This window comes from Doryrhamphus excisus, chromosome 14, assembly GCF_030265055.1.
Source record: "Doryrhamphus excisus isolate RoL2022-K1 chromosome 14, RoL_Dexc_1.0, whole genome shotgun sequence".
NCBI classification, from domain to species: Eukaryota; Metazoa; Chordata; class Actinopteri; order Syngnathiformes; family Syngnathidae; genus Doryrhamphus; species Doryrhamphus excisus.
Window position 1 is genome coordinate 20185150 of NC_080479.1, and position 11621 is coordinate 20196770.

The 11621-nt window shown below is 50.8% G+C and overlaps 2 protein-coding genes across 9 annotated transcripts in view; one reads left to right on the forward strand and one right to left on the reverse strand.

Annotated features, from left to right (window-relative positions):
* Nucleotides 1-6509, forward strand: part of akap9 (A kinase (PRKA) anchor protein 9) — a 38013-nt gene extending 31504 nt beyond the window's left edge. For 6 of the 8 annotated variants that reach the window (XM_058047465.1, XM_058047472.1, XM_058047470.1 and 3 more), the window contains 22 exons: nucleotides 24-143; nucleotides 220-264; nucleotides 333-464; nucleotides 530-574; nucleotides 640-1857; nucleotides 2047-2104; nucleotides 2169-2290; nucleotides 2379-2558; nucleotides 2615-2782; nucleotides 2857-2962; nucleotides 3025-3199; nucleotides 3269-3419; nucleotides 3488-3799; nucleotides 3898-4283; nucleotides 4353-4458; nucleotides 4533-4715; nucleotides 4793-4999; nucleotides 5112-5344; nucleotides 5414-5493; nucleotides 5562-5691; nucleotides 5755-5885; nucleotides 6077-6509. In XM_058047465.1, coding sequence (XP_057903448.1) covers nucleotides 24-143; nucleotides 220-264; nucleotides 333-464; nucleotides 530-574; nucleotides 640-1857; nucleotides 2047-2104; nucleotides 2169-2290; nucleotides 2379-2558; nucleotides 2615-2782; nucleotides 2857-2962; nucleotides 3025-3199; nucleotides 3269-3419; nucleotides 3488-3799; nucleotides 3898-4283; nucleotides 4353-4458; nucleotides 4533-4715; nucleotides 4793-4999; nucleotides 5112-5344; nucleotides 5414-5493; nucleotides 5562-5691; nucleotides 5755-5885; nucleotides 6077-6126 — 4338 coding nt within the window. In that variant the 3' untranslated portion in view covers nucleotides 6127-6509. The remainder of the gene's footprint in view (nucleotides 1-23; nucleotides 144-219; nucleotides 265-332; nucleotides 465-529; nucleotides 575-639; nucleotides 1858-2046; nucleotides 2105-2168; nucleotides 2291-2378; nucleotides 2559-2614; nucleotides 2783-2856; nucleotides 2963-3024; nucleotides 3200-3268; nucleotides 3420-3487; nucleotides 3800-3897; nucleotides 4284-4352; nucleotides 4459-4532; nucleotides 4716-4792; nucleotides 5000-5111; nucleotides 5345-5413; nucleotides 5494-5561; nucleotides 5692-5754; nucleotides 5886-6076) is intronic. The other 2 variants (XM_058047469.1, XM_058047467.1) reach the window with 2 other exon arrangements.
* A 19-nt stretch (nucleotides 6510-6528) lies between these two features.
* LOC131102016 (lanosterol 14-alpha demethylase) lies at nucleotides 6529-11517 on the reverse strand. The gene is made up of 10 exons (XM_058047474.1): nucleotides 10669-11517; nucleotides 10506-10604; nucleotides 9801-9977; nucleotides 9600-9726; nucleotides 9308-9482; nucleotides 9039-9158; nucleotides 8751-8946; nucleotides 8591-8686; nucleotides 7174-7342; nucleotides 6529-7092 (listed from the first exon to the last, which is right to left on the reverse strand). The coding sequence occupies exons 1-10, from the start codon at nucleotides 10846-10848 to the stop codon at nucleotides 6914-6916; spliced, it is 1518 nt and encodes a 505-aa protein (XP_057903457.1). The 5' UTR covers nucleotides 10849-11517; the 3' UTR covers nucleotides 6529-6913.
* Nucleotides 11518-11621: the final 104 nt, after the last annotated feature.

The window sequence follows — 11621 nt, forward strand, 5'->3', positions numbered from 1 at the left end:
CAAACCTTTGTGCTTCTTTGAAGCAGGCCTCAGCTGGTGGAGTTCTCCAGGAGTTGGAGAAGACAAGAGAGGAGGCCTTGCACACCCAAGAGCAGCTGCACAACTGCAGGGAGCAATGCCGTAACCTCCAGGAGGAACTAAAAGTAGGCTGAGATTCACACGTTCTCTGAGGGCATCTCCTGATGTTAGCTGAGACTTTGCTGCTTGTCTCTCTTGAAGGAAAAAACACAAGTGGTAGATAAACTTCGAGAGCAACTTCAAAAGGTATACTTCATGTACCTTCTGGTGTTTTGGCTCATCATTCATGTCTACTGTTTCCGTTGCCGCTTCAGGCGTCTTCTCAAGGAGATGAGATGCAGGTGCTTCAAGGGGAGTTGGTGAAGAGTCAGAAGGAGGCGGCGCTCGCCAAAGAAGAGCTAAACAGCTGCGAGGAGAGCTTGGAGAAGGTGCAAGAGCTGCTGCAGGTAGAAATTGAGCTTAAAAAATGAGATCATAAGAAAGATGGCTCACTCTAGATGTTTCCTGCCAGGAACGTGACCTGACCTTGGCTCGGCTTCAAGCAGAACTTGGCCAAGTAAGCAGAAAGCACCCTAGTAGAACATGTGCTTGTTGATTGAGCAGTTGTCTTTTCACACCCAGGTTCAAGCGCCAGAGGACAGGGCAGAGCTTCTCAAGGAGCTCCACGAGGTCAGAAGCAATGCAGACTCCGCCAAAGAGGAACTCAGCAGCTCCAAATCCCACAATGAGAAGCTCCAGGAGGATATTCTGCTGCGGGAATTGTCTATTTGTAAGCTGAATGAGCAGCTGCAGGAGTTCAAAAACTGTGTTGACACCACCAAAGAAGAGCTGAACAGCTACAAATCCCACAATGAGAAGCTCCAGGAGGACATCCAGATGCGTGAAACATCTGCTTGTGAGCTCAGGGAGGAGCTCCAGGAGGTCAAACAGAATGTGGACGCCACCAAAGAAGAACTGAATGGCTACAGGCGACACAACGAGGAACTTCAGGAGGACATCCAGGTGCGTGAAACATCTATTAGTGAGCTCAAGGAGGAGCTCCAGGAGGTGAGAAATAATGTGAACACCACCAAAGAAGAACTGAACAAATACAAATCCCACAATGAGGAACTTCAGAAGGACATCCAGGTGCGGGAATCTTCCCTTCGGAAGCTCCAAGAGGAGCTCCAGGAGGTCAAACAGGATGTGGACGCCACCAAAGAAGAACTGAGCGGCTACAGGCGACACAACGAGGAACTTCAGGAGGACATCCGGGTTCGTGAGCTGTCCCTTTGGAAGCTCAAAGAGGAGCTCCAGGAAATGCGAGCAGCCTTGTCGAAGACAGCCGACTCGGATCCTGCTTCTCCTTCTCCTGCTCCATCTCCTCAACCTTTTTCCTCCGCTTCGTCCTCCTCCACCGCCTCCCAGCCCAGGAGAAAGGCAAGCAGGCAGCAGACGGCTAAAGGAAGCAGCACCAAAGAGAAAGCATCTCTCTCCAGGAAGACTTCAGCTCCCTCAGGTCTGTCCTCCACCAAAAATCCCAGAAGGCACCTCCACAGCAGCAGCGACTCGGAGCAGCAAGGGCGGGGCGTGGCCGACGCTTCCACTCAGACCCAAGTGTCCGCCATGGCGGACTGCGGCGAGGAGCCTCCCGCCGCGGCCACCAAAGAGGAGCTGGAGGAGGTGATGGGAGACTTCCGGGACAAGATCGTACAGATGCAGGAGCTGCACGCCGCGGAGATCCTCGACATGGAGGCCCGCCACATATCGGAGAGCGACAGCCTGCGTCGGGACGTGCAGAACCTGGAGGAGCAATGCAAGGCCCTCAAAGCCGTCATTGACAAGCTGCGCTCCACCGAGGTGAGCTTAGTCAGAAGATCACTACTTAACTGCAGAGAGTGGCAGGCATGCCATTGGGTTATATGGATGTCATATATGATGTGTTCGGTGACTGTAAGAGGCGTGGAATGGCCTTCAGGAAGCAAAAGTCGGCACTTTATGGGTGCGGCCATTACTCACGCTGACGTATTCTTCTTGTATTCTCTGAAGGCTTCCCTAGCAAGACAAGATCGGCCACTATCGCAGTTGAAAGACGGCTACACCAGCGGTGAGATCAACGTCCACAACGGCGATCATCTTGCGCAATGTCACAGATCTTCTCGTATTTGCAGACAGCAGCTCGGACTACAGCCAGAGAACCGGATATGACCTCCCCGGCCTCCAGCAGGAGTTCAGGGTGACGCCAGAAGGTGCCAGAAGAGAGACCGACGACCAGTTGCCAGATCGCATCAAGGTAACGTAGCCACCCGTGTGGGCGTCGGTGCACCCAAGTGGAGCTCTGTGGTTCACGTGGAAACACGGTGGCGTGTCTGCACATCCAGACCTTGCTCCGTGAGGTCCACCAGGAGGGGATGCAGGTTCTCTCTCTGTCAGAGCTCCCGCTCTCCGAAGGCGAGCCGGCCTGCCAGTTCAGCCTCCAGGCCTGGCTGAAGGAGAGGGACGCCTTGCTGGCCACCGTGGAGTCCCTCCAAGGCCTCATCGCCAAGATGCAGACAACACAGGTACTGGAGAAGAAGAAAGCCAGTCAAGGTGCGGCGCTGATGTTTTTCTTCTTCAGGCGTCGGGTGCGGAGGATTGGCGTACCGAGCTGTTGGATGCGGTGCGCCGGGTCTTTGTCGGGGAGCGTAGCGTGCTCAAGAGTGCCCTCTACAGCCAGGTGGACCTGCTGGACACCAGCGACGCCATCATCCACCTCAACCAGCTGGAGCGCAGACTGGCCGAGCAGGTGATGCCCCACATCACGAGATCCTTCTTCTCCACCCCGGAGATTCCTCCATGCCCTTTATGATCCGTGTGCAGGATGCTCAGCACAAAGAGGCCATGGCTTCACTCTTTGCTGCAGACAGGTCCAGTCTCAGGTCTGAGATCCATCATCTTCGAGGTCAGCTGGAGCATCTCCATCAAGGTGAGGAGCTTTCATCAGTCCCGCAGCCTTGATTTACTCGCCACCATGCGTTTGCTCCTCAGATGGCCGTCACGATCCCGGCGGGGCGGAGCGGCGGGGAGGAAGAGGTGACGGGGCGATGGAGACCGACAGGCTGCTGCTGGAGGAACTGAAGAATGAGCTCTCGCAGACTAAACTGGAGCTGGAGACGACGCTTAAAGCTCAGCACAAGCACCTGAAGGAGCTGGACGCTCTCAGGTTGGGAGCGATGTTCTCGGTGAGATGTGCTCCACGTCTTACGTGCTTACACGTTCCTCTGGCCTGCAGAGCTGAGGTGTCACAGAAGGCTGCAGAGGTGGACGTACTCAATGACCAGCTGTTGGAGGAGAAGAAGAGGGCCCGTGAAGTTCAGTGGACCATGGAGAAGGAGCGGTGTCGAATTGGGAGAAGCGAGGAGAGCACACGAGAAGAACTGGAGGTCTGTATCTGGAGCCCAGCGCACCACAAGAGCTCCCAACGTCACTAACCTTCTGTTTGGCTTGGAAGGACTTGACCTTTGCTTTGGAGGAACAAAAGAACCATGTGACCCAGCTGAAGTCCACCTTGGAGCAGGAGCGCCTGGCCACCGCCCAGCTCTGCCAGCAGGCCGAGAGGGAGAAGCTGAGCCTCCACAGGCGCCTCCAGGAGCTCCAGGTCCAGCTGGAGACGGAGCGAGCCAAGGCCCAGGAGATGAGTGCTGCTCTGGGGAGGGAGAGGCAGCTGCGAGTGGGTGGCGTCTCCTCGGGGGACGGTCAAGCAAATGAGGAGCACAACCTTCTAGAAGGTCTACAGGAGCATCTCGATGACAAGCATGCACAGGTGGGTGTTGGAGGTCAAGCCCCCCATCTTTAAATGTTGAGGTACCACCATGCATGTTTGGGATCTCCAGAACTAGCAGTTATTTTCCTGGCCTCCAGGTGGTGCACCTCCTCAGCCAGGTGGAGGCTCACAAACTGGAGAGCGTGAGAAAAGAGGAGGAGCTGACTCTGGCAGGTCACAAGTCCAGACAAAACCAGGAGGCGTTGCTGGAGGCCCAGGTCCGCCTGGAGAATCTGGAAGCGAGACTCTTGGAGACGCGGGAGCAGCTGGAGATGGAGGCGGACAGGAGGAGGAGCCTGGAGGAGGAGAGGGAGAGACTGGAGGAGAGGTTGGCTCACATGAGCGTTTCCCAGCAGCCTCCTCTTTGGGAGGTAACTGACGGAGGCCACCATCATGGTCCTTGGCGTACAGCGGACACCATCTTGGCCAAAGTCCAGCTGGTTTCTTCTAAGCTACGCAACATGGCGACCACAGCTGTGGGAAGGTAGCTTAGATGGTGGTGGGCTCCAGCAGCAACGTTCCCGCTCCGCTCACGTCTTCCTTCCTTGAACAGATCATCCACGCCGATCTCTGATGACGAGCTGACTCTGCTCCGGTCCTCTCTTGATGATGTCATCACCGTGCTGCAGCAATCTCCAGGTCTCCCATCCGTGCCCGAGGTCAGCGCTGCTGCTTTTCCCCCGCACTTAAAGATGGCTGTCACACCTCATACTGCTTCCTGTGTCTCCATCAGAGCGCCGCCCTGCTGGCGGGGGGCTCCGGCGGCTCCTCCCTGACGGAGCGTCTCCTCAGGCAGAACGCCGAGCTCACGGGTTTTGTCAGCCGTCTGACGGAGGAGAAGAACGACTTGAGGAACCGCTCCCTCCGCCTGGAGGAGGAGCTGCGCTGCTATCGGCACGCCGGGCCGGGCGATGGCGTGAGTGGGATGGTCGCCCTGTGAAGAACTTAGCCGTCGACGTGGAGTCACCGTCTTTCCGTGCTGTCCTCCCGCAGTCCGGCGGAAGGAGGAGCCAGTCCAGACCGGACTCTGCGGGCCTGCTGCTGCTCTGTCAGGAGAGGGAGGTTTGGGCCGCGGAGAAGGTCCTGCTGGAGAAGGCCTTGCGTCAGGCCAACGCTCAAGTGGCCCGACTCAGGGGCGAGATCAGGTCGGACACCCTGCGTGAGATCACCGGACCCGAGGCTGACAATGCTGCGCTCAAGGTGAGACTCAACAAGACGGGTCTGCAAAGATGGCGGAAGATGGTCTTCTGTGCACGCTACCCTCAACCACCACTTCCTGTCAGACACGCCCACTTTGACTTGTTGTTTCCAGAGGATGTACGGGAAGTACCTGAGGTCGGAAAGCTTCCGCAAGGCTCTCATCTACCAGAAGAAGTACCTTCTCCTACTGCTGGGCGGCTTCCAGGAGTGCGAGGAAGCCACGCTGGCCCTCCTCGCCAGGATGGGCGGCCGCCCCTCGCCGTCCGGCGCCGAGTCCTTCAGCCAACGCAGGCGGGGCCTCATGCGCTTCCGCTCTGCCGTGCGCGTCTCCATCGCCCTCTCCAGGCAGGCGCAGTCTCGCCCGCGTCGCATGCGCCCTTCGTCTCGTTCTGATGGCCACCTTTGCTTTTTCAGGATGCGTTTCCTGGTGAAGCGCTGGCACAAAACCACCGGGATGAGCAACGTGACTTCGAAAACGGAACCGGGACAGATTGGTAAATACGGCATCATGTCCTCTGAAGTGTCCTCAACATGATTCCATGACTCCTGCGTACTGCTGCAGGCCCGGAGGCCAGAGATTCCCACCATCTCCATCCTGGTGTGGACGTGTACAGAGACAGGGGCGGAGCCTCCAGCAGAGGGCGCAGTGGTCGTGAATCCCCGAGATCCCCCACCTGCTCCACGCAGCACAGGTACGACTCGAGTCAAACAACGGCCCTGGCAGTCTTATCAGAACCCCCAAAACACATGTCAAGGTTTCACACGGCCGGAGATCCTGGGGGGCTCACCTGCTCCCACCTGCAGAGCTACGACCCCGACCGGGCGCTCACAGACTACATCTCCAGGCTGGAGGCGCTACAGAGGAGGCTGGGGAGCGTCACATCAGGTTCTCCTTTTTTTTTTACCTTTCATTTCCTTCATGTGAAAGTGAAAGTGAAAGTAAAAGTAAGCCTGACTAGAGGCTTGATTGTATTGTAGAAGGTGAACCATGGATGCTCAGGATGTCCATTTGTTGCTAGGCAGACTTGATGGTGACTCTCCTGAACATGGAGTATACACGCTATGTCTCCTCTGCAGGTGCTTCCTCCTCCTCCTACGCTCCACTGCACTTGGGCTTGAGAAGATAAGAAGAAAGCGAAAACTTGAAAAAAAAAAGTTGCCTTGTCCTCCTGCTGAGATCTTTTCTATTTTGCTGATGATGCAACCTCCCGTCACGTTTGGACCAAATCTTGGCTGCTTCTTTTCTCGCCCCGCCCCTCCCCCCCGTGGATGAACTACACCGGTGTACATTTGTTTACTGAGGATTTCAGACCTACCTTGACTTGGGCGTATGGGTGTCTGGGCGTATAGCGTATGGGTGTTTGGGCGTTTGGGCATATGGGCGTTTGGGCGATGACTCCACACTACACTGCTTTGTTTAGGAGACGTTTGTAGAGAAGGTATTTTTCTAGATGCTTTGGACTTTTCTGGCTATTTTGTCTAAAAGTGAAATAAATGAGAGGAATATTTACTGGATGGTCTGTGCTACTCCAACACTTGGGAAAAAGTTGGGAAATATATTTTATTGCAACTACTGTATATGTACGTATATGTTAGGAAAGGTGGACCTCAGTCATGTGACATGGAAAAGAAGCTGGTACAGACGACAAACATGTCCGTGATGCCATTGCAAGTCTGATGATGGAGCTCCCACTTTCCATCATTCCGATCCCCCTCCGTCATTGTGCTGCATTCAGGAAAAATGGGACAAATCTCATCTTAAAAAGTGCAGAATAAGCTCCCAATTAGGCACTTTTCCACTTTTCTGGAATGCAGCATCATGAGATGCTCCTTTAAGTTTTTTTCCCTTTCAGACACTTTTCCTGACAGGAAGTGTGACGTCATGCAGCAGGATGCTCCATCTGCTCTCCAGCGTCACTCTTTCCTCCGCTGGTATGCGATGATGGGCTTGTGCGGCGTGTGGATCATGGTGGTGTAGTTGATGGTGGGGAAGTAGCCGTCCACCAGCTCAAAGTGGAACATCCTGAGCAAAGTGGACCAAATGGTTTTGATCTGAACGTAGGCGAAGTTCTCCCCGATGCAGCGATGGCGCCCTGGACAGTGTGATGCAGGTTAGTACCCCGGGTCGGTGGCCGCCCTTCCTACGGTTCTTATTACCACAGCATGACTCTCACCTGCTCCAAAGGGCACGTAGGCAAACTTCTCCCCGGCAGCGGGGTTGTCATGGAGATAGCGCTCGGGGTTGAACTCCATCCGCTCGTGCCAGGTGTCCCCCAGGCGGTGGTTGACCGTTGGGGACACGCACACCTGGTGGCCCGCCGGGATGGTGTAGCCGGATGCCGTCTGAACATCAACATTTTCCACAGACAAGAACCGGGACAGTGGGCCCTGGTTTACAGCGTTCATGGTCTCCAGACACGACACAACATCATTTGTCTATTCATTTCTGACTGACTGCAATATGGCCAGGATGTGATAATGCTTTCTATGTAGAGCGTCTCCACCAGGGGGCGACAAAGACCTATTTATGCCTTCAGTTTCTCCAGAACTACCATAATATTTATTGATATTTGTAAGCTATTGTACAGTTACTGTACATTTTCCAACATTACAGTTTGTCCAGGTGTACAAAATATAGATTGTTTCTATGTTTACTATTATGTTACTTTTATTAGTATATCATTGATGTAATTATTTAACATTTTTGAACACCATATGAGGTTAAAACTGACAACAGACTGTATTGTTGCTCTATAATGTAGCTCCATTTTTATGAACTGTTTCAAATCTCTAAATGTTGACATTGCTTTGTATACAAAACACACAGACAAGTCATTTTAGTAGTTTTTTGTTGCTTTATAGACCAGGGGTGGGCAAACTTTTTGACTCGCGGGCCGCATTGATATAACAAAATTTCCGGGGGGGGCAGACTATATATTTTACACGTAACAGTCCACCTGGTATTATTGTATCTGTAAAATTGTCATGCAATCTGCTAATATTATTTATTTTATATTTATATTTAAATATTTTTAAAATAATAAAATATTCTAATAATTAAAATAAAATTAAAATAATAATTATATTATTATGTAAAATATGCAAATATAACAATATTATTATATATAATTAATATAATACTTAGCATTAATATAATAAATATAATAATCATAATAGTTATAATAATAATATAATAATTATTTTAATTTTTATTATTATTATGTGCTTGTGTCCCTTTTTTCAGGAGCACTTTGTAAACAACAGACCATGTCAAACAACGAAATTGATACAACCACCAAAAGGTTGGCTCAGGCCATGATGCCAGGTTGTATGTTGACTTTAAATTAAATACTTTGGAAAGATTGGGCGGGCCGTATTCAAACACTTGGCGGGCCGGATGTGGCCCCCGGGCCGTAGTTTGCCCACCCCTGTAATATAGACAATCAGGAAGGTACATGATGTATGTGTATTGTCCAGTCGTTCCCACAAGAGGGCGACAAATACGCACGTCCTAAAAATGCTGCGGCTGTTTTGTTTGAATATTTTGTTTGAATATTGTGGCAGATATGGAAGAGAAGTCATGTGACTTACCTGAGCAGAGCGGGCCATCCTCATCATGGTCATGATAGGTGGGCGGAGCCTCAGCGTCTCCTTCAAGCAACGCTCCAACAGGCCGAGATCCTTCAGCTGAGACCACGTGAATTGGTACCCACTTCATTCTTCATCAACGCCTGACTGTGTATGATATTACCTGGTCCAGGTCGAGGGGGGGCAGGTGCTCCCCGCACACGGCCCGCTGCTCGGCGTAGCAGCGCTCCTGCAGGGCTTGATCCCGGGCCAGGAAGAAGCCCATCCAGGCGCTGGTGGTGGAGGACGTGTGCTGACCCGCCAGCAGGAGGCCGATCAGCATGCCCGAGATCTCGTCGTCGGACAGGGGCCGTCCATCCCTACATGGGGCGGGGGGAAGGGGGGACTTTGGACTTAATGGAGCGGCTTGAAATGAGGGAAAAGATCCTTTTTTAAGTTTGATGGTTTGTACTTGTAGGTGGCATCCACAAGCGTCTGCAGAATGTCGTCCATCTTCTCGCCGCCGCTTCGTCGCTTCTGGATCACCTTGAAGAAAATGTTCTTGATCTCTCGGTGAGCTTTGTCACGCTTCCTAGTGACGGCAAACACGCATTTGTATATGTAAATACATAACTGTAATAATCCTCATCAATGAATTGTGACATATTTGAAAGGACGGACGTGGAGAAAGTTAAGTAAAGCCGGGCTCCGATGTCACGTCCCACGCTTTTGAGGTCCTACCTGAAACTGGGCAGCGGCAGCCATCCGGGCAGGAGCCAGGCGGCGTGGCTGAAGCCCCCGTCCAGGTCTGCATACAGCTGGGCCACGTGCTCGTCCAGAATGGCCCGGATCTCCTTGCCGTGGAGGCAGCTGCTGGCCGTCAGGATGATCAGCTCGGACAGCGCCTCGAAAAGGTCTGGAAAAACCATCGGCAAAAGATGACCACCACGTATCCCGGCAGACATCCTATGTGTTGGGGATATTTCTAAGAACTCCAAGGGAATGTAGTGTTTCTAGTCTCTAACTGACTGACTTCTCTCTCCGCTGTCCCCCCATCTCTGGAAATACTCCACGGTCTCCGCCTCGATGATCTTGACGTGCTCCTTGAAGCGAGCCACGTTGAGTCCCGTCTTCAGCATCTTCTTCTGTTCCAGAAAGATCTGCGGGGCATTGGGAGCGCGTGAGCCTCCTCCGAGCGCCGTCCGTCGTCGCACGGGACGGGTGGGCTTTTTACCGGGTTGGGGACGTCGTAGGCCACCCCTTTGCCAAACACCGGCGTGGTCAGTCGCGAGTAGACGTCCTCGGCGTTCAGGTCCTCGTTCTTGCTGTTGAAGAGCAGCGTGGCGGCGTCGCTTCCCAGCAGGTACGTGAAGGTCTTGCCCACCATGGTGAAGCTGAACACCGGCCCGTACTGGGAGGGACCATAGGAATGACCTCAACTATACTTTATATTGATTCGGTATTATTATTACTATTATTATTATTATTATGACTGCAAACTCCAATTATTGTCAAAGAATAACAACAAATACCATTTCACATGACACATAGTAGACAATACATTTAATAGTAAATACATATATTATGGTCCCCCAGCTATATATCAGTAATAAATAGTTTTCTTGGACTAAATGCAGATATTTGTACAATTAAATGTAGGCAATAAAATGATTGTGTACATACAGTATAATTCTATGTAACATGATATCAATAAAAACATCTATTAAGAATATCTAATATTGTATTTATAGTAAATTGAAATAATTTTAGTGGTACTAAGTTAAATATAAGCTAGATAATTAGGCATATATATGCAGTACATAAGGTTAGAATAATATGATGCTACAATATTAGACTGCAAAGAGAAGCAGTGTATTTTTACTCCATGACATTCTTAAAAACGGTCATAAAAACTCTTACTTCTTACTTTTAGACTTACTTTTGCATATGCGTTTTCCAAAAACTCGATGGGACTTTTCCCGAAGGCAACAGCATGGCCAAGGAAGGGCACACCGGAAGGGATGTAAGGCGGGTATTTCTGCACACAAAAACCAAGACATCATTCGGGTAGGGGGTTGGTTGCAGTGGGGGGGCTGACTTACCGCATCCTTGTGATAACCTTGTCCGAGAAGCTTCTTGTTCAAGTACCCAAAGTACCCCAAGTACCCCAAAGTCAGCGTAATGACTGAAGCAGCCAGAACCACTGAAGTTAAGTTCTCGTTCATTTTGCCAACAGCGTCCCCGAGCAGCCGTGTGCTCATTTCATACAAGCGCATCGACATTTCTTAACTAAAGTGCAACCAGGCTCCTTTTGGGGGGTACTAATATCTCGTTAAGACCACTTATGTCGTTTCCCCTCCATGGCTACCTGTGAAAAATTAACCCGCCCCCGCCTGACCAACATGGGCTGGTGATTGGCTGTTATCCCGTGTCTCTTCAACAACGCCTCCTGTGATTGGTTGCATTCCGTCTGAACCGATGTGGAGCTATATGACGTCACTTGGTCTCGCGTACCGAATGAAAAAGCTTTTAAAAGAATAAAAAGATGGAACACGTTTAATACATGAGAAACATTCTCAGAAGACAATTCGGAGACATTGTGACAAAATATTTGGTTTTAGAAAATAAGTAAATAAAAACAAAATAGTGGAGGCTTAGAAGCTAACTTTTTGTATGTGACTTCATGCTAGCCCCATTCTATTCAATCATAATGAAATCCTAATGAGCTAACTCACCGACGGAGAAACATGGCAGATATTCCACTGACGTTATTGAATGGCTATAGCAATCTTTCTAGTCTGAATAGATGATACAGTTGACATGCATACTTTTTATTAGTTTAAAGGTTCAAGCCAGCTGTTTTGGTGATACACACTACTCGTTCATCACGGTTAATTGGTTCCAGGCTCGACCGGTAAGTAGGCTTCCTTCTTAATAAATGGCATGGAAAACGTTTTTTTAAACATTTCAACATAAAATAAGACTAATGAAGTCACCTTATATTCCTATTAGATATAATCCGACTAAAGAAGCCATTCAAGACAGTTTACGTTGT

What these genes read in the sequence shown, in the direction of transcription:
- LOC131102016 (XM_058047474.1), bottom strand. Translation starts at nt 10,848, where the DNA reads ATGTCGATGCGCTTGTATGAAATGAGCACACGGCTGCTCGGGGACGCT. An exon ending in GGGGGACAGCGGAGAGAGAA is followed by an intron (nt 9,483 to 9,599) that starts GTCAGTCAGTTA and finishes TGGTTTTTCCAG; the next exon opens with ACCTTTTCGAGGCGCTGTCC. An exon ending in GGATGGCCCGCTCTGCTCAG is followed by an intron (nt 7,343 to 8,590) that starts GTAAGTCACATG and finishes GTTGATGTTCAG; the next exon opens with ACGGCATCCGGCTACACCAT.